At 34.5% G+C, this 22302-nt stretch overlaps 1 protein-coding gene and 1 non-coding gene across 2 annotated transcripts in view; one reads left to right on the top strand and one right to left on the bottom strand.

The window, feature by feature from the left end:
• Positions 1–22302, top strand: part of Dpp10 (Dipeptidyl peptidase 10) — a 1604019-nt gene that overhangs the window by 1128541 nt on the left and 453176 nt on the right. Inside the window, exon 20 of the mRNA XM_089594726.1 lies at positions 6884–7026. Within this exon, the coding sequence (XP_089450852.1) occupies positions 6884–7026 (143 nt within the window). The remainder of the gene's footprint in view (positions 1–6883; positions 7027–22302) is intronic.
• TRNAT-AGU (transfer RNA threonine (anticodon AGU)) lies at positions 19958–20030 on the bottom strand. Its single transcript has one exon. It is a non-coding gene; the product is annotated as a tRNA-Thr (tRNA).

Below are 22302 nucleotides of genomic sequence, written 5' to 3'. Positions count from 1 at the left end.
CCTTTTCTGTCTTTTGTTTTGGTTGTTCTTTTCACTGTCATGCTCCCTTTTTTCCCTTTTATTTGTCGAATTTTTAGATCCTTGTCCATCTTTGTTTTCCCGTCTTTTGAAATCCCAATTTAAATTTTTCTTCTCACCTGATTTGGCACCCCTGCAATTTTTCTTATGCTCCATGAGGTTCCGTTGAAGCCTTCCGCAGGAGTAGCACTTTCTCATTCCTGCGTCGACCGGGCAGTTATAGGAGTGGTGCCCGTAGTCATCGCACCGATAACACCGTTCGTTATCGTGGGTTGAGTTGGGCTGGTGCACCCGTAGCGCTGTTGCAGGCGCAGTTCCCCCAGCAGCTCCGGTCCTCTGTCGTCTCGACTCTGTCTTTAAAAAGAAAGATTTCAAACGGTCATAAGTCATCCTTTTTCCTTGCGCATCTTCAATCACAGCGTCGAGGGTTTCAATCTGCGCTACGTTATTCACGACGGCATTGTAGAATGCGTCACGTATTTCTTCTTCTGACAAGGGTTGTTTTCCCTGTAAATTTTCGTAGCTTCTGAGAAGCTCTTCAAATTTATCAACGAAGTCAGACCCTGTCATTTTATTTGGGAAATACCGAAAAGTATACAGTTTTCGTCTGATTTCATTTGACGATAAGTTTGACTCGTTTCTTTTGATTTCTTTCAATTTATTTAGTAGTTCTTTGGGATCGGAATAATGAGCAGTCTTTAGATGGTAAAAGTCATCAATGTGATTGATTATAACATGTCGTACCCTTTCTTTGTGATCATCTAATTCTTTGGCAGACAGAAATGTGGGAAACTCAACGGTATCATCCAAGACGTACAGTAGTTTTTTAATTTTTAATTCTGAAAATAATTTATCGAGAAACAATTCTATCTTTGTTTTAGGGGTTAATTTATAATCATAACGGGACGGTGAGTCCTTGTTTAACAGTTCGAGTTGGAACCTTTCACTCCGATCAAGATCAGTCGTTCTGTCATGCAGTACTCGATTTAGGGTTCTTTCCGAGAGTGAATCAATTTTGTGTTTACGATTTACATGCTCGGACCATAACTTATTGAGATTTTGATTTGGTGAAGGTATTGCAGTAGAGTTTAGCGCGTCTACTGCAAAATTTGATTGACCTACCTCTTGAGCTGTCATAAATTGTTCCAGTCGTTCGGACAACCTGGACATTGTCGCCACTGCCTCTTCTAAGGCCCTTATACGGGCAACGGCCTCAGTCGTGATCTGTACAGCACTCTGGTGCTCCGCCCTCTGCCGTTCTTCAAGCCAGCCAATCCGACGTCTCAGGCTGTCCCTTTCTTCCGCGGCCGCACTCCTTCTAACTAAAAGTTCATTTTTATCAAGTGCCTGTCTTGAGTAGTTATTGATAACTTGTCTTTGAGTGACCAGTTTATCTTTTTCTCTGTCGTATTTAAAATTAACGTTTTCATTCTTTATTATTTTCGGCTTTCCCGAGATAGTTGAACTCGTTGATTTCTCTTTTGGAACTCTGTCACGATAATTTCCGAAATGCATTTCGTCAAAACTCTCATCGTCCGTCCTTTTATCAGTCAGAAGTTCAGTCTTTTGCAGTTCCGTCGTTTTAAACAGTGCTTTCTTTGAATACCCGGGCGAGAAATCAAGCGCGTCCAAAAATTTTGGGACTTGCGAATTTTCAGTCCTTTTTGCAGACAGGGATACAACGCCGCCAGAGTTTCTAATTGTTCGCGATATTTTGTCAAACTCTGAGGGCTTAAAGTTACCCTTTGAGATGGCTGCGATCGATTCTTTCTTATTTGCGAATAGAATTAATCCGTCTTCTAATCTCACAGATAAATCTCTTACGAGATCTTCTCCGCAAATATCCACACCGAGTTGGAAAAGTCGCATATACGCGTCGATCACATCTTCATCTAAAATAAAGTCGTCATTACGTAAGTTTACCTGTTTATTTCCAAGAAGGGATTCAACTGGAAATGTACAAGCATGCGTAAACAACGAGACACAGTTGTTCATGCACACTGCACACGTTACCACTTTGCGCGCGAAGAGCAGGCAGGTTGGGCCGCCCATTCCCCACGCACACGTAAACCGTAGAACACATACAGTCCGGCACGCCGGGATGTAATTAAAGGAAGAAAAGATGGCGCATGAGCTGCTCGTACATGCACACACATATGTGAACACAACACATGCGCGCGCACTACGGGACTACAGAGAGGAAAGAAACGAGCCGACCGCCATGATTGCGCCACAGTGACGGCGTTCTGGCACACAGGTGTGACCAGGCGTCCCCAGCCCCAACCCGGCGCCTCGGCCGCCCGCGACAGCAACCACGGACAGCGCCGCCAATCCGTCCGTGCGCTCGCTCACCTCCTCTTCCAGGGCTAGGCCCAGCCAATAGGCAACGAATTTTAAGCACGAAAAATAACTGCCCCCTTAACACAATTACAATACAGGACTCACTAATACCTTGGCATGCTGCGTCCTTCATGACCCTTCCTCTTCCCTCCTGTCCTTGTATCCTCGTCTCCGGTGACACAGCTCGTGCCTCCTCCACGCCTTCCGCCGCACCTTCTAACCCAGGTGGGGCCACCTCGCTGTCGTTGGCCGACGTCTCGCCGTCGTTCACTCGCACCTCTACCTCGACCCCGATCTCATTTACTGGCACTTCTGCTTCGAGCCCAATCTCATTTACTGGCACTTCTGCCTCGAACCCAATCTCATTTACTGGCACGTTGCTTTCTTCACTTTCACTCATATTAGTAGTTGCTAGATGGAAAAGAGAAAAACGCGTCAATCCCGGCTCAAGTCCCTTATCACAAAGAAAAGCCCCGCGCAGTGGAAGCGTGCTGGGCCCATAACCTGTTGAGATTATAATTCACTGCGCGAGGCCTTCAGGATTCGGGAAATAAGCCAGGAAGGATAACAAGAAGGGAAAATCACTAAACACTTGTAGAGAAATCGTAATTATTATTATTTAGATATAAACTGTCGTAATACCGTCTTTACAAACTGTTCTTTCAATTAAGTCTTAACTGGCTAGAGACTAGCGATCAACTGGGCTGGCCTGATGCGCAGCATCGGGGCTCGCGTATGCACAGTACATATATAATAGCAGAGATGGCGCTTTATACAAACTCTTATTCTAACAGATTTTTTAAATGTTTTTTTTACACGATAATACTTTTATTCTTTTGAAATCCATACTGCAAGTTTCAAGTTATTGTAACCACGAGATATAAATTAGTAACGTAAATACGAGCCAAAAACTATAATAATTGTACTAAGACAAATACGTATGTATAATTAAATTTGTTCTACTTTACTGGTAATAATCATGTTTAATATTATTGTAATAAAGGTAAGTTTTTCTGTGTCTAAGGTTTTGTTTCAACAAATCGAAAATGTGTCGACAACAGAATATTTAAATTTAAATGAAACATAAATAATTACAAAAAATGAAAAAAATGAATGATGAATCACTTAAAAAAAAAAAAAAAAAAAAAAAAACAAAGTCTGACGATTGTTGGAATCAAAACCAAAATCACAAAACAATTCGAAAAGTGGTATAAGCTTTAACCATCTTAGCCACCCAAACTTTGGACTCGTTTGATTCAGAAGTCATATATGTTCATGAATAACCTGCGGAGCTTGTCCTATTGCTATTAAACCAATTATGATGATAAAAATAATAAATTGGTAATTACAGCTAAACTTAAAGAATGGTTTAAGCAGATTTTTTTTTTTTTAAATAAGTGGATTTCAGAATAAGTATTAAAAGTACGGAATGAATAAAAAAGAAATGTCATGAAATCCAAAAATAGTGTATATAATTATGAGAATTTACTTTTACAATTTAATTTAATGAGATTGATATAGATAATGTTGAAATAATAGTCAACTAACTAGCATGTAGGTAAAAGTATTTTTGGTTATAGTATAGAAGCAGAAAGAAAGACTTGTGTGGTCGCTTGCTTTGGCTGTGCGCTCAGCTTTATAGCTGTATAGTAATTCCCACTCCTTCTCTCATAGGTGCACATTCAATATACTACCCTTCCACATACCTCCAAAATGTGCACCTACATGCTTATTTCTACGCGAATCCACTCCTTTTATTGTAAGCGCACATTTGGTATACCACTTTCACGTGTCTCCAAAATATGTGCCTATATGCTCATTTTCACGTGACCCCACTTTTCTTCTTGTAGGTGTATGCTTTTTGATATGACTCTTGCACTCTTTAAAAATGTGCACTTGGTTTGATGGCTGGCCGTGGTGGGTCACCTTGATCAATGTAACGAAACTATCTTACGCCATAGCATTGATGTTAGCAATCTCTCAACTTATCTCTGCTCGAAGGTCTTTTCTGATCTCTTACCAACTTCGTATTCGTATTACTATGTCGTATTGTGTACTTATACAGCTGCATGTTCCATGTATATTTTTTATATATGTATGTGTGTGTGCGCGCGTGCGTGTGTGTGTGTGTACAGTGCACACACACATTCTGATAAATTTCAATTAAGATTAATTAAAGATCCCCAGACTTCTACGACACGATAGGGACAACTATTAATGGAGTTCTTACGAAACTTTTAGATAACATTACATCGATTGAATACGCAATAAATTTCAGTTATTATACATCTATATTTTTATTTCTTGCATAAAATGATCATACAAATTCACATGAGCGTTAAACTATATTTAGAAATAGTCAAAATGTAGATTAAGGAAGAGGCAATGTTCTCTAAACAGTACCAAACGTACTCTGTAGTTATTTTTTAATACTAAAAAAATTAATTTTATCACGTATCAGTTGACGTAAGAATGTATTTATACTAATTGTGTCAATACTGTGTGTAAACTGTTATACTCTGTCTGAATAAATACTATTTTTGTACTTATCCTCATTTTGCTCATTTTTTTCAATTTTACTAATTTTTTATTCTATTATCATCTTTTTTCTTTCAGCAAATAAGGTTTAATTACATATTTGACATTAAGTTGTTAGATATTTGTCTCAGTAATATATGTATGTAGGAGTGTGTGGGTGGGTTAGTGTGTGGGCACTCGCGTATGCTTTAGCATGGATATGTTTGTATGTATCTGCAGACATTAGGTACAATTAATGTCAGATAATGTTTTGCTGCCACATATGTAAGGCAGCTTTGCTTTTGTCAAGGGTTCTGAGACCTTTTACGCTTGGTTTCATTTATTTCACTATACATAAACGTTCTTATTATTTCTTAGTTTATTAAAGTCATGGAAAACTCAAGAATAATTGTTGTCAAACGCTGAATAATGTTACTACCTTTAAGTTGGTACAATAAACGCGTGAAACAGCTGTTATTTGACAGTGAAAACTTTCGATAGTGAAAAAACTTTCATAATGATTCGTTTGATTTCACAAGATTTAATACGAATGCATAACGAGAAAAAAAATTATATTATAATTAAACATAAAAAGATCAAGTTTGTCATATTAAATATTTTACTCGGGAGGTTCATACTCAGAAGTCATTTATACATTCATGATGATAGTATAGCCATTGAAAAAAATTAACATTTAATAAACAGTTCTTTGAAATTATTCTATTGGGAAATTAAAAAAAAAAAAGTTTTAAAAAAAGAAACACAGATAAAAATAAGCTAATTGCAGCTAAAATTAGATAAATAATACTTTTAAAATCTAGAACAATTTAAAATTTTGACACATGTATTCTTCTAAAAGATAAGCCAAACAATATAACACACCACACATACTTGAATAAGTAACAGTTTGTAGACCTAATTGCTTATCTCTCCTTTTTCTATTAGAATATCAGAAATTGAAATATGCCTATCACGCTCCTAGTTTTTTAAGTGTTGAAAGTCCAACCCAATTTTAATTTTAGGCTAATAGTAATCATTACGTTTATTATACAGAACTAATCAAAACATACTGTATTAATACAGATTTCTGTAGATTAATAAGGCATATAGCAGCTCAAAAAATTAAAACTTTTCATACGTTATTATTACCTACACTGAATAAAAAGATTTTTTTTTCTGTATAAGTAGTAGGGTTTGGTGCGCAAAGTGTGAAGAGGTGGCAAAGCCCTTCTAGTGTACATATTTTTTACTTTTACTTTCTACTTTGTACCATGTCTAATATTTTATAATGTGGCGAGATGATCGACAACAAGGCTATAGTGGCCTCGTTTTTCCAGTGATTACTCCTATCTGTTACTAGGGTAATGAGTGAGTCTCTGGGACAAACCAAATCGGAATACGTCTCTACATACTTTTACAAAGGTATCTCATAATATGTGTTGGGGGCAGTATTCATCAAACTCTGTATTAATGTACCCTCATTGTCTCTTATCTTTTTAAAGGTGTATCCTATACCTACTTACGTACATAAAAATATGACATTACGTACACAAACTGTTTTGGAAAAGTGTACATTAGCTTTAACACAATAAATTTGTATATTATAACAACTCTTATAGACTATTGCATTTAAAAGTTTTTAATAACTTGGCAGTCCTTCTATTACTTTTTTGGACAAAAGTCTTATAGTGTGATATGTGAGAAAAAACGAAATCTCATCTATATAATCGTTCACATTAGGCTCACATATCATTTTAAGTTTTTCCAAACATACTTCTGAACAGTGACTCAATTAAGGATTGAAGTATATTATCCATAGAGTTAACAATTTTTAGTAAATATAACGATAAGACCTTATTCTCTTCCAATTACTTTACTAAAAATTGCTTATTAAGTATTCTTTTAGATTACCTATAGCATTTGTAACTGACTTTTTTTTTTTATTTTTTAAGTAAATTAAAATTTTTTTTATTTTATAAGGACTTGAACATATATGACGTTATTACAGGAAAAAATTGCAAGTACGGCTTTTCCTCAAATCAAAATGTTTCCCGTTCAAGTAAGTGGAGGATATAATGCTCAAGTTAAGTTATATTTACCACCTGGACTAAGAGAGGATGAAATCACTCAATACCCATTAATTGTTCATGTGTACGTATGATATCAGTTCATTTAAAGAATTTTTCTTCAAAATCTTATCTGTTATAGAACAAGAGTACACTTTACGATACATTTTTTTTAAAATTAAGTAATAATAAACTGTACTAACCCACTTCATATTCGAAGTTTTGAGCATTTACTAGAATGTAAGATTTCAAAAAAACTTTAGAACTAACCTACTTGTAACGTACAAACTTATTTTAGTTCAACTACAATAAAGTCATCTAAAAAGTATTTTAATAAAGTTAAAGATTTATTTTTTATTAATAAAAAAAATTTTTTATTTAGACGATATTTTAACGACGTAAAAGAAGTTATATTCTGCAGTAAAATGTAGTTAACTTTTTTAGCTGTACTGCTGTGTTAGACTCATAAAAAGGATCATTAAGCTAGCTTGGTCTAAACAATCAATTAGCTGTAAGACTTTATTTAAAGGACCCCTTTACAAATTTTTGAGTACAATCTTTTTTTTTGGAAATTTAAGGAAGTTGTACAAGTTAATATTACTTTTAATGAAAAATACAATAAAAAAGTAAAACACAAAGGTCTCACAATGATAAAAGAATGCATTATCAAACGATTTTTTATCCAACTTTCACGATTGTCCCAGAAATTTCTCATCAGTTATGCTTGACAACCATTATTTACCTAAAACAAAGATCCAGTAAAATTAAAATATTTTTATTCGTCTATCAACCTTTTTTTTTGCTGCAAAAAATCATCGAAAATAAATAATATTCAAGTAAGACATTTTCGTGTTAGCAGACTAAAAAAATTTACATACACAGAAATGTTATGGTGAAGCGTAGCTGAGCTTCGAATGAGAGTATATTATTTAAGCTTTTAGTTTGCTATTTTGAATATGGGCATTGAATAAAAAAATCATTAAAAACATTCATGTTAGTCATTAAAATTTTAATGCTGCATAATATAATTTGGGCATGAAAAAGTAGGAACACCAGCTAGTCTATTTGAGCAACAGCATAACAGGCCTAAAACAAAAAAGTAAGCGTGTGTAAATTTTTATTCACTCTACCTATATCGTCTGTATGTACATGTATTAGACATATCAGTTTTTGAAACCAGCTACAAATGTGTCAGAATTAAGATTAAAGGGGTGCAACGTCATTTTTATTTAAAAAATAGATACTTTTTGTTATCTGTGTTTGCTTACATATGGTGAGTCAGAACTTGTGCTTCTACAGGTGGCCATCAAAAAGTAAGACGGCAGAAGAAACGACCTGCTCAAGAACCCCGAACGCCATCTTGTTGGTCGGGAATCACTGACGTTTGACCAGGAAATAAGGCTAGAGATTTATTTATTGATAACGAGGATTTATTAAGCCAAGGGCCGAAGACCCAGATAGCATAGTTACAAAAAGACTTATATTTTATACATTGATACTTATAATTACAATATAAAATAATGTATGTACAATATAATATAATGTAATGTGCTCATACATTTTAAATTACTTATAAGAACTAAGCGCGCAAATCTAATTTAAAATAATAAAAGCGATATCACATTAACTTAAGCTTTTAGGGTTGAATCTGTTCGTTTGAAAACAAGAATGATAATAATGTCTTTTTGAATACTGCAAGCGTTTTTGATATTTTAATATGATGTGGAAGTTTTTTTCTAAGTGTAGTTGCTGATACTGTAAATGATAGCTCATATATTTTGGTAGAAATCGCTGGTTTACAAAGACCCGACGCAGTACTTCGTTTCGATCCTTGCAGATTATGAGTCGAGCTAAACAAGTCTTTTAGATGAGTAGGTCTATCAGTAGTTAATATACGATATAAAGTAACTGAATTCAAATAGTTTCTACGTGAGGAAAGTGTTAGCCAGCCAATTTTTTTATAGAAAGGCTTAATCTTTGCGTCCCTTCTCAGATGGAAAATGTACCCAACAACCGAGTTAAGGAGTCGTTTTAGCTTAATATCAAGATATCTCACCACATCAGCATAAATCAGGCAACAATAATCAAAAAGGGGCAGTAATAATGCACAAGCCAACAACTTGCGTAGTGAAGAGGTCAAAGTACCACCCTTAAATCGAACACGATGCAGGACACCATGCACCCTAGAGCATACTGCTGAGATATGGCGGTTCCACGACAGATCCTCTAAAAAAATAACCCCCAGGCTCTTTACCGTCTGGGACAAAGGGATAGCACAGTCCCCAATCAAAATATCCGGGACCAATGCCCTGTCCAAGCGTTGGTACTGCTGGGGTAATGCGAAAAACGACGCGTGAATCTTTTTATAGTTTAATTGTAGATCCCATTCACTCGACCACTCTACCACAGACCAGATATTTAAATTCATCTGATCCACACCCACATCTAAATCTACTGGCTTACATTAAATATAAATTTGCAGATCGTCTGCAAATAGCATTGCCGTAGAAAACCGCAAGACGGATAGCACTGAATTGATGAGCATCAAAAACAATATTGGGCCAGGAGAGGAGACCTGGGGAATACCAGATGTCACACAGTACGAGTAAGTAAGAGAACCATCTATCTGCAAAACTGCCTATGATCGATCACTCAAGTATATCCATTTGATGGCACCAGCCGAGAAATTAAACCTCACTAACGAACGGAGAAGGGCCACATGGCTAATAGTATCAAAAGCCTGTCGGAAACCGAAGAACGCTAATAGCGTCACCAAGCTCTGGCCCATACTGAAATGAATATCAATGAAAACCCTTATCAGAGCCGATTGGGCACTGTACCCTCACCTAAAGCCCAATTGTAGCTGTGAGATGAGAGATTTTTCGTCCAAGTAGTTTTTATTTAAGCCCAGGACCAGATAGATGGAAAGAAAGTGAGAGAGAAAGAGAAAGTAGCTCCTTCGAATAGAGTAGAATAATAAAAAGAGAGCGCGTAAGTGTAGAGAAAACAAAAGCAAGCAGGGTAGATAAGAGAAAGAGAGAGAGAGAGAGAGAGAGAGAGAGAGAGAAAATTAGTAATGTAGAGTTGCTTGTGATGGTGGACAAAGTGTGAGGGTATGTACGTTAGCATGGGAGTAGTACAAGTAAAAATCTCTCTTTATTTAGGACGAGTAAGATGTGTTGGTTGTGCACTCACGGCTCGTGTGGAGTTGCTACAGAATAGTCTAAGTGACGTATAAAATAAGAATTAGGTAGAGTATTTTTCAACCAAATTTCTAGAAAATATTGTAAAATTACGTTATTGAAGAGATAATATTTAGCAGAGTACGGCCCTCTGCTGTCCTATCGACTGCGTCAATGTGATGTCGCCGACTGACTTTTTACTTTTAACGGATATGAGGGAAACCGCGATAAAAATGGGCTACTTAATAAAACCGAGGGGTTACATTAAGATCAAAATTAGCATAAACTAGGGCTAATACACAAATTCACATGAACTAATTAGACACTAAGAAAGACACTAAATTTCACGCGCGTTTCAAGAAAGAATCAAACTTACTCGACTTGAGATTCAAGAAATTCACTAACTTTATCTTATGACAGAGGAAGGGATGACATCAGGTAAAATAAAAAAAGACACTGCTTATGAGCCACAATGAAGATATATTTGTGACTTAAAAGAGGAAACTCCAAAGAGAAAACCCCCTGGACGAACGAACAACCGATGAAAATTTGAGATACAAACAACTTCCTAGTATGAACAAAACTCTGTGTGTGTGAATGTGTGTGAAGTATGTGTGAAGGATGTTTGTAGTGCATGTCCACACTGTTCTCGTTTTCGATCACCGATGACGCGGTTCCGCCGACGCGTATTTTCGCCATGTTTGCTCGCAGCACGTTGACAAGAAAAAAATAGACACTGAGAATACTGAACAAGAGATATAGACGCGTGATATTTAACACGTGAACCCGGTATGCAAACTAAATGAAAACTCGCTTTACACAACGAAACAAAGAAATCAGAAAAAACCAGCAAGTACTCGAGATTGCAGTGAAAACTGTAAACCGTTCCATACAAACTGTAGCATCGAAATGACCATACTCCCGCCATATCTTCTTAATTTTCACGTCTTGGCCGTTGGTGGCGCCAACCCCTCTCCCCTCGATTTGTCTTGCGTCTCTTGAATGACGTCCATCAATTAGCGCGACGTTTCAGAACAATAGTGTAAAACAATACCAACTGAGTAATCATGGGTAATGGTTTTTTTTCTCATAACCCATTTTTATGCAGCAGTTCATGGAACAGAAACCTTAATCTGAACTCAAGCAAAAGCAGTATTGAAACAAAAACAGCAAAAATTTGACTAAGTAACCATCATACTCAATTTGGTGATAAAGCAAGCTACTGCAAAGGCAACTAATCTAGTCTTCCTCAACCAGAAAACTAACCTTTTTTCCTTGTGTAGAAGCTACCAGTAATAGGATTCTAAACACTATGATATTTATGATATAATCAGTGGCAAACTCTTTCTAGTTGATACGGGAACATAAATCCTCCTACTTCCAAAACTATATTATAATGTAGAACCTGTCACTATTAAACTTTACGCTACTAATAACGCTATTATTGATATGTACAGTAAAATCAGATAAAGTCTAATCTTACGCTTTTGATGCTGATTCCTATAAAAATTTAGGCTGACGTTCCAAAGATAATTCTAGGCATCTACAAGCTAAACATTTACATGCTCAAGTTGTATGGCCTGATCGTGGACGTTTGTATACAGACTTTTTGACCCATACTCAAAAACACATTCTATATTAGTAGCCTCAGTCTAGCTAATGTTTCTAGAATCAGTATCCTTGTCATCAGTCCCACTACTGAATATTCAGAGTATCAGGCACAAAAATTCTACAGGAATAAGCAGCGTCAGCAGCAAATCCAGTAGATTTTCTTGCAAATCAATAGTACACTCGATAAAGAGTTTTTTTACACCAGATCTGCAGTTGCAGACAAAACACATCTATATATTCACGTGAGCTAGAATAGTCTGCCGTTTCTCTACGTATTGGCCAACCAAATACTTGTCGTCCCTGCTTCTGCTTTTTTTGCTGCTTAACATCCACCATGACTCGCAAGCATAAAAATATCAATTGCGTAAGTTAAGTACGTGTATATGATCCATCGTTTGGCACATGCTTTGCTAGCATATTTAGTTATATAAGAACAGTGGACTTATCGTTTGAGCTTAGATGGTAGAAATCTGGTCAACGGAGGGAGCATGTATAAACATATAGTAGCACGCAGGATGTCGCTCGCCTTGCACGTTTGAAAATACTTCAACTAAGACTCTCTGCAAAAGTATGCCGATAGGGTCTTGTGACTTGTCATTTCACGACGCTATTAACAACCCCCTTGCAAACCTTCAGAAACCATTGCAAACCTTTGAAGCCTACATCATAAAAGACCTTAATCTAAAGCTATTGAGTTTAACGTACGGTAGTATGGTGCTATTAAAGTGTGTAATTATCTGTCAAGTATTTGACATATTTTTCTGCAGATAAGTCGTTGAAAATTGGAAATATTTGTCAATCTTATTTGGACTTTGTTTTGTGTAACGTGGGAACTGTCACGATATTTTTCGTGTGTATTAGCTTCTTTCCGAATTTCGATCTGAGGGATTCATGACTCGATAGAATAGAGGAATAACAGATAAAAAATTACAGCACTGTACTAATAGAAAAGGGTCATTTGTCATAAGCAACTTCTTGCCTTCTGATGACTCAAAATATTACGATAAAACGCTCGCTTTAAGTGCGCAAGGGACTTAACAATTGGAAGCGAACTGGTAAGCCGCCTTGACGCTAGCACTAAGAAAGCCACTGTACCCCTTATAATTTGATTGCATGCAAGAAAACAGCATGCCATCTCAAGTTAGACTCAAACAAATATGTTAACAACCAATTAAACCTAGCCAACGTGGCTAGCTATGCTTGTGCTTCTTTAAATTTAACATAACGCTTTTACAAAAGATAAGTTTCAAACAATTCCCTATCCTAGCTTTGACTTAAGAAGAAACAATAATGTAAAAGTTTCAGTCTAGTTGGAGTAACTATAATAATTGCAAAAGAATTTTAAGGTACGCTATGACTAGAGCTATTTGACCAAGAGGATCGTAATGTATCACATAGGCAACCTATATCAGATAAAATAAGCCTTTCCGACCGTGTTTCTTTGGGGGTTTGGATACATTAAAACGAAAGACATCTTTCATCTCAAATCATACGACACCTTATACCTATACTAGTGAATTGATCTCTATTAAAGAAATTTCTAACAAGTCCATCAGTAACGCAGTGAATAAGTCTCGTTAAATTTTAACGTTATTGGCTAACAGTTTATACAAGTAACAACGTCTGCAACCTACAACCTTTATACCTTAATTCTTTTTTTGGCTTGGCTACAGATTAGGTATAACTTCCCAACGAAACATTGTCCATGTATATTTTACTACTTAAGACTAACAAGGCCAGCAGATAAGATTCACTGTGATCAACTTTTTATTGCATTAACATGCAAGACACTAAAAGGATGAGCAAGTTAAACCGTAAGTGACTGTTTTTAAAGAATAAACCATTACAGCCTCTGAAGAATCAAAATTCTATCATATGCAATGATACCTTTGATATTATTCATTCATCCAGACTTGACAGAACGTTTTATCTATATCTGAAATGAATACTAACTCATAATTTCTACACTCAGAAATAAAATTATAAAAATTCGGAAGTTAATTTCGACAAGCGTAGAGCAGATCATTTAGAGAAATGCATGAACTAACCGTAGCCGAGGTATTAAAAACAGTATACAGTTTTGTTACAGTGCTGAAGAACTTCGTAACGCTTGGATGTAGCAGATGTTAACACTCTTTATTCAGAATTAATTCTACATATGTGTCCTAAATCTAAATATTTATGCATGAACTGCACGTACAAACTTTTGAGTTCTGGATTTCTATTGAATTGACATGATGAATTCTTAATTTATTAACTCATGGTTTCATGGTTAATAAGAGAAAACTTGGAACAGAACTTTCGCTTCCATTAGCATCTTAAATTGAGATGAAAAGCTAGGTCTTATGTCAAAAGTGACTGTTTATTTGGCAGTCATCACGAGAACGCCACCAGAATCAGAAAGTGGAATACTCGAATGTTAACTTTTAAGATTAAGAATGTCACAGAGAAAGCATTAAAGATAATGAAACATTTAAAACATTGATCTACTAGAACTCTAATAAGTAGTCGTACTCTTGTTGGTCTAATCGCGTACAGTCGAATAGTGGCCAACAAAATGCCAATACTATGAGCAAAAGGTGACAAAAATGATGAGAAGCTTGCTTAATCTTGGAGCTCTGTGTTTCCTTTACCACTAGTTTTTTGCAACACTTGACTAAAAGACCTTTGAAATAATAACATTTTGATATACTATGATTATAATAGATTATTCACTGTTCTGTTAACTCCTAATCAAGACTTTATTATCTTTGAAGATACATTTGACTGATGTAAGACCAGAGTGATCTGCTTGAAAATTGATTTCACGATTTGAGACTTTGGCCTAGGAGTCCATGGCCCCACGGATATTTCAGTAGTATTTTTTCTGGTAGAAAAGAAATAGGTTATTCCCCTACAATATTTTCCCAGGAATATGAAAAAATAGTTTTGTTCACATCAAACAAAAGAAAAGCCAACTTTTATTTATTTCGCTTATATCTTCGTTTATACCGCTCTTTGAGAGATTCCTTGACTGCAAATCTTATTTTCATTAAATTTTCTATAAAATAAATATTATAGGAAATTTAATTTTATTATTAACAACACGTTTATAGCAAAAAAGTAAGAATACTATTTTATATTTCAAAAAATGTTCGACGGACGTAAAAAAACAAAATGTCATGTTTATTTAAACATCACCGTAACAACACAAAGATATTAAGTTGCACAACAAATGGCTATTTATTAATTTGCAAAATAATTTTTAGTTTTTTGTACATCAATTTTTTCAACTGAGACTTAGAAGAATTATCACAAACTTAACCGTTGCGTTAGTTTCCAACATTTTGCTTGTGTAAAAATATTGTATATAATATTAGTGATGACAATAAATAAGAAAAAATTTGATGGTCTGCAGCAGAAGCTCTCTCTCTCTCTCTCTTTCTCTCTCTCTCTTTCTCTCTCTCTCTTTCTCTCTCTCTCTTTCTCTCTCTCTTTTTCTCTCTCTCTCTCTCTCTCTTTCTCTCTCTCTCTCTCTCTTTAAAATTAGCGACCCGAGAATGACTGTTGTGCTCACGTGCAATGTTGCAATAAAAAGAGGGGTGATGGGGTTGTAGACACAATTACTCCACGAGCTGAACGGCACGACTTGAAACGTGGCTTGGCAACATCGTAGACCTTAATGCATCATCATCTACTGCTCCGGGGTTGCAGTCCGCTGATTTGCAACTTGAGTATAAGGCTAACAACCCTTTGAACGTGGTTGACCCAGTACGCACTATGCCGTATAGCTGGGAGAATTTTGACGAGAACCACCGTTTCCTTGAATTGATGAATTCTATTTAAAGGATCCATTCTTATAGTAGTAGTCGTTTTAATGCTATTGATGAGCGCCTCAATTCCATGAATAGCTAAGCGTTGGAACATGGTAAGCATATACATGAACTTTTGTCGGAGATTATTAATGCTGTGTTGGTAATATTGGGTTTGAAACATTTACAAAATGATATTTACAATACTAGGGCTATGCAGCTTAAAAGTTCTTGGAGCTCGGTGGGGGCGGGTGGATCTGCAACGGTGTCTGCATATAAATTTTTTTTGTATCGTTTAAGTCGACCAGTATGTGTGACTTTGTCCTGTTAACCAAAAAAACGTTCGGCGAACTTCTTTATGTCCAGGCATTATTACAAACTCTGCCATAGGACCTTACGAAATCCTTTCCTATCTGGCTTACAAGCTTTACATGCGAGCTAAGGATGTTGCTAAAAAACGTGGCTACAAATATGTTTGGAAGCATGGCGGTAAAATCTTTGTGAAGAGAGATGACAAGTCAGATTTAATTTTTATTGCTAGAGACTCGGATCTAGGGTTATTAAATTGACATACAGGTGGATTCGTCCCAGCTTCCGACGGCACGTGGAGTGGCTGTCTGCGCATTGCGTATAACTCTATGGGGGCACACTTGGAAGAAATAAGATGGCTGCTCGATATACTTGATCTCGACGTATTGGTAATATCGGAAGCGTGGCTCACTCTGACACGCGATTCTTCATTATACTTGATCTCATCTTATCGCCTTTTGCGTAATGACCGTTCTTTAAAGTCAACCACTGGTAATAGGGATTACGTTTAGGGTGGGGGCGTAGCGTGCTATATTAGAAATACAATTTGGTACAAGGTGTTGGACTCCTCAGTTATTGTAAGCGTCAGTGAAAATGGATTTATGTTTGTTTAGTTCCTTCACCGTTATCACCCAAACTTTTATTAGCAGTAGTATATAGGCGTCCTAAGGGTGAAGAACTCTCGAAATTTTTTAAAGCGTTGGGTAGGTGTTCCATGTGCTATAAGTCTGGTCATAACGGGTGATTTAAACACTGTTATGCTGAAAACCGATTTTTATTCGTTTCATCTTCGTGGTTTTCTCTCTGATAGGTGGCTGGACTTGATGGAGTTTTCAGCTACACATCACTATAGGGCCTCAATTACCTGGATCGATCATTTTGTGGTAGAGTCCCTGGATAAAGTGGTTGCATCTAGGCAGTCATCGGTACCTTTCATTGGTGAACACGATTACATCTATATCGATTATCGATTTGAGCTAATGTGAGAGACTCAGGCGTCAAGAAGGTTGTGCGATTATAGAAATTTTTCAGCTGAGAGATTTTTGACCAAGCTTCCTGCGATTATGGACCAGGTGTCGAATGTTGTGCTCCGTAGTGACCTTAACACTGCCCTTTTGCGGTTCCAGAAGATTATACTGGGCCTTTTAAATGTTAAGGCTCCTTTCTGTGTGTATAATTACCGTAGGATTCTGGCACCTTGATTCACTGCTCACCTGAGAGACCGTTGCAGTATAACATAAAAATAAGAAGGCTAGATTTTTTTCAAAGAATGTTTAAGCTTTTTTGCCACAGCTAAAATACATTCCTAATGACGTAATAAAGTAATATAATTTTGTAAGGAACAAAAAAATCAGTTTTTCTCAAACGCCCATTCGTATCTGTACTTAATTTGAATAAATTTAAAATATAACAAATTGTAGAAAAATGGTAATATAATTTAGGAGTATTATAAAATCTATTAACCTATAACTAAGACTGTAAGAACTAAAAAAATTAAATATTGGTACTGTCTTTTTTGAGTGTTTAGAGAGTCATACCTCACTGGAAGTGAAGACATCAGTGACAGTTTTAATACTAACAATCGCCAATAAAGTGACTACGTGACAGTTATGTCTTTTTTGTCTTTTAAAAAATATGAACTTGAATTGTAATTCAATAAAATTTAATTCGTTTGCACACAATATACACAAATCAACGGTCAAGGATACTTTTTTAACCTGTTAGTTCTTACAACTAATCGTTAAGCAATTTATCATGAAATATATTATGCATATTTGTAATTACTAATTTTTAAAATTAATTTTATTCATACTCGTTGAATCAATAAAAAAATAAATTTTTTAGAGCCGATGCACTTAAAAAAAAAACACAACTCAGTTTCTTACAATAACCTAAACATTCACTTTCCTTTTTTTGAAAATTTACTTACTTATGAAGACATTTAAAATTACTCAATTTTCTTTTTTGACTGCTCCGTAAAAAAAACTATAGCTATGTAAAAAAAAATAGAAACTGTTGCCTAGGTTCTGGACTATTTTTATTTTTTTTAAGATGCTCTGTTTCTTACCCATATAACTTAAGTTTTTAATACTTTTTTGGCAAACCACTGCTCTGTGGAGCAGCTTGAGTCAGTCTGTCTACTGCGCGTACAAACAAAGCAACATGGTAGTTATTTCCTTTAATAAGTAAGTGCTTAATGCCTCTTATATAAAATAGCACTTTCAAATTTTGTAAATAGCTTGTTTTTAAATAGTTCAATACTTTCTCATCCAAATTAAAGTCCGTGTATTTTTTGTTAGTTATGCTTCGTCTACTTTTAAGTGCTCAAAGGTAAGCTATGCACTGTTCCTCTTCAAATTACTATCTAGAGCTGTTAAAGTTTAACTATACCACCCCCTCAAAACGTTTCTCTATAGTTGATATTAAACACTTATGTTATTACGTGATTTTAATTTTTAATGCTGGATTTATTAAATTTGAATTTAAAATTTACTTACAAACAAAATAATAGGAAAGTTTTATTGCTTATGTTTCTGAAGAAAAATAAATAATTGAAAGGAATTAACTGATTTATTTTGTGTATTGTCAACAACATTGTCACATTGTTAATAATTTAAACTAAACATTCTTGTTTATAATAATTTTAAAACAAGGACACATGTACAACATGGCACAAACACACTTGAGTATCAACTTCTACACACACCCATACTTTTTCGATGTCTTAAATGTCAATACAAAATAATTTTCTGACTATATTGATGACATTATTTATTTAATACAATTGACAAAATTTTCGTGTTAGCAACATAACATACAGCCAGTTCTTTTTTCAGTTGCTTCTTAATAACACCATCAGATAATCTAATTAATTCGTAATTGGTTGTTATAGCAATAAAGTTATAAGATCAGGTCCTATTTTTTCATTGGAAGTTTAAAAATAATCATTTCTAATAAGTTATATATACGTCCTGTTTTTTTCATTATATCAATGCAGTTACTTTTGTATGCTTAGTTTTGTTATTTTATAGAGTCCAAAAGATCTAGAATTTTAAAATGTGAACAATGGCTTTCATTGCTTCTGATTAACATTTTTGACAGAGTTTTGAATAATGGAATTGTCTGAAATGTATTTTTTCTGAACAACCTTAGTCCGTTGCATCATAATTTTTCGAAAAAGTTGTTGCGAAACTCCTTTAGACGATTGGACTTTTCGTATAAAGTTTTTTTTCTCGCATTACGAGTTTTGGACAAATAGGGGTTAGACCGCAAAAAATGTAACAAGATTTTTTCCAACCATGCTATAGTCCCACAACCATGTATAAAGCTATGTATATTGCAGCATGCAGATATCTCTCTCTCTCTCTCTACCTCTCTCTCTCTCTATCTTCATGCACGCACACCAAAGAACATGATGGCGCTCTTTTGTTTGGCACTTAGCCAGTAGCTTATCCTCCCAGCGCTGCGTACCATCAGCACCACCTTCACATTTACTGTGGCCACTGTAAGTATATACAAAAAGCTTGACTCAATATATAACGTATTAATCTCTTCTCGCTTCCCACACATCACGCTATTGCACATGTTGCACTGGCTGTAAAAGTGGCTATTCAGTTCACTGCCCAAAAATAAAAAATACAATTTAATCCTATGTTTTTCAGTAGAAGAAAAATTGGTTCTTACCCTCCAAAAATTTCCCAGGACTATGGGAAAAATAATTTTGTCTAAATCAGAAGTTTATTTGATTTATTTATTTAAAAATTTATGGTGAGTTACCAACTTATTATTTAGTTTGCTTGTTTTTATCACCACTTCTATCACTCGTAGAGTAATCTACCGACCGTCGATCTTTTCGTCATCAAGTTTCCTATACAATAGACATCTTTAAAAATTAGAAATTCAATACGACCAACAGGTATACAAGCAAATGTTGATACATCTTAATCATTATATCAAGAGGTACATATTTATAGATGGCGGCACTTTTTATACAAGCACTCTAAATCCTCTATACACGCCCTTTTTCTCAGTATCCAATAAAATTAAGACTCACAATACTCAACCACATAATTTCTTTTTCAACAAATGTTCTTAAGAAATAAAAAAAAGTGAGAAAAACATTCTCCCCAGGTGTGGATCGAACACACAACCTCCTGTTTACTAGACAGTTGCTCTACCACTTGAGCTACCGAGGAGCTGTACATTCACTCTCACCGTAAGTTAAGATAAGTTTCTCATTCTTAATTTTTAGAGCTGTCTTTTACCTAAGCTTGACATAGCAAAGTGTATGTTCGATCCACACCCGGGGAGGATATTTTTCTCATTCTTATTTATTTCTTAAGAAAACTTCTTGAAAAAAAAATTATTTGATTTAGTATTGTGAGTCTTAAGTATATTGGATATTAAGAAAAAGGGCATGTATAAAGGATATAAAGTTCTTGTATAGAAAGTGCTGCCATCTATACATATGCACCTATTAATACAATGATTAACATGTATAAAGATTCACTTGTATATCTATTGGTCGTATTTAGTTTCTAGTTTACTAACAAGCATTAGAGTCACATATCTTTAAAAATTAATTATTTATTATTATGACACACTAATCCTAATAAAGGGCGAAAAAATTCTTTAATCCAATAAATTTTTGATCAGCGTAGAAAAAAGAGCTTTTACGTTAGTTTGAAAGTGACCGTGAAAGAACATAGATATAACGTTGCACAAGAAGAAACTATTTAAAAATTACAGAATAATAACTAGGTTCTTGTTAATAGATTTTTTAAAGTTATAATTCCAGTGTTACTACAAACTGAATTGTTAGTTAACAAAAATAATTGTGGTGTTAGGTTGACACAACTCAAATGTTTATTTTGTTTCTGATCTCATAGAACATGTGCGAACACCAAAAAAATTTATTATTGTACTTGAACCTCATACATACTATAATAACTGATTTACTTGGTCAATTGACTCTAAATGATGTTTTTTTTTTTTTTCTTTAGAACAAAGTTCTTTATGTCGCGTACTCAGGGGGCTGAAATTTTAAAAACGACACATTTGTTATGAAACGAAAGTCACTTACCGGAAGTCTCTTCCTCCTAATTTGTTGTATTTCCCCTCTTATCCTGTCGCCCTCACCATCAGTCCCACAAACACTTCCCCGCATCTCACCCTATATCTTCCAACCGTGCTGCATTACTCTCCTGCAAATTTTTGCCCATTACTCCCCTTCACACTCCTAAGCAATTTATTTGTAAACGAATTTTTATGTTCTTTTCCCACAATAATTTTGATTTAACTTTTAATTTTTTTTCCGCTAAAATTCTAAAAAAAAAAAAAAAAAAACACTCTCCAGTAAAGAGGTACAGAGATTTAATCGCTCGACCTCCTGCATACGAGTCGCGTACCTTACCTACACTGCTACGAGCGCTGCCGACTTTAAGATTTTGGTTTCTTGTACTTATCGCGTGGTTCATTACTTATTTTTCATTTTCATATGCATTAACTGATAATACATTCAATTAATGACAAATTATTTATTTAATTATTTATCGAAACGAAGTTTCTTATGTCACGTGTTTGGGGGGCTGTTATTTAAAAAATGACAGGTTTCCCTAAAATGGAAGTCACATACTAGATATCTCTTCATCCTAAAAAAAAGTTTTTTTTCTAAATAATGAATTTAAAAAAACAAAAAATTTAACTAGCATGAATATGATTATGTAGATGAAATCAAAGAAAGCCCATTATTACGCATTAAGTATTGGTATTTTATACATTTAATGCATAAAATACCAACCGATTTGTTTTAAACCTGACGTTTTTTTGGCATTAAAACAATAATAATAATTACTGTTATAAATAAATTATTTGATAAATAAATAAATTATTAAAATAAACATATACAATGAAGTTGCAGAACGTATCAATGGTTTTTAAGGGCGTCTATTTCGAACTCGACAAACAAATTATGTTACCGTGTCACATAAGTATATAAATATAGTAAGTTGTTAAATCAATAATAAATAAATCATGTAAGATCAGTTAATATGTATATTTAGAGTAACGTGTTATTTAATGGTTTTTAAGGGCCCTTATTTTGATTTTATTAAACGAATAATAGCAAATTGTCATTTATCAATTATATGAAAATAAAACGAAGATTGTATTAATTGGCTATACAATTACAAAGAAATTAGTAAGAAAAAAATAAATTGAAAATTATTTGTGTACAAAAATTAAATAAAAAAAATTTAAACAAAATGCAGTAACAAACAATTAAAAATAAAATAGAAAAAAAGGTGTAAAATCAAAACAAAAAAATTTATTAAAAAAAAATTAAATGAATAAATATGAAATGATAATAAAAATAAAATAGAAAATAATATAAAAATAACTTAAAAATGAGATTAAAAAAAGGAATCAAATCAGAAAAGACTTTAAAACATGAAGTGAAATAAAAAATTT

This window comes from Copidosoma floridanum, unplaced genomic scaffold (genome assembly GCF_036245765.1).
Source record: "Copidosoma floridanum isolate Cflo_tuat_1 unplaced genomic scaffold, Cflo_Japanese_pri ptg000021l, whole genome shotgun sequence".
Lineage (NCBI taxonomy): Eukaryota > Metazoa > Arthropoda > Insecta > Hymenoptera > Encyrtidae > Copidosoma > Copidosoma floridanum.
This window is presented reverse-complemented; position numbering and strand designations above follow the sequence as displayed.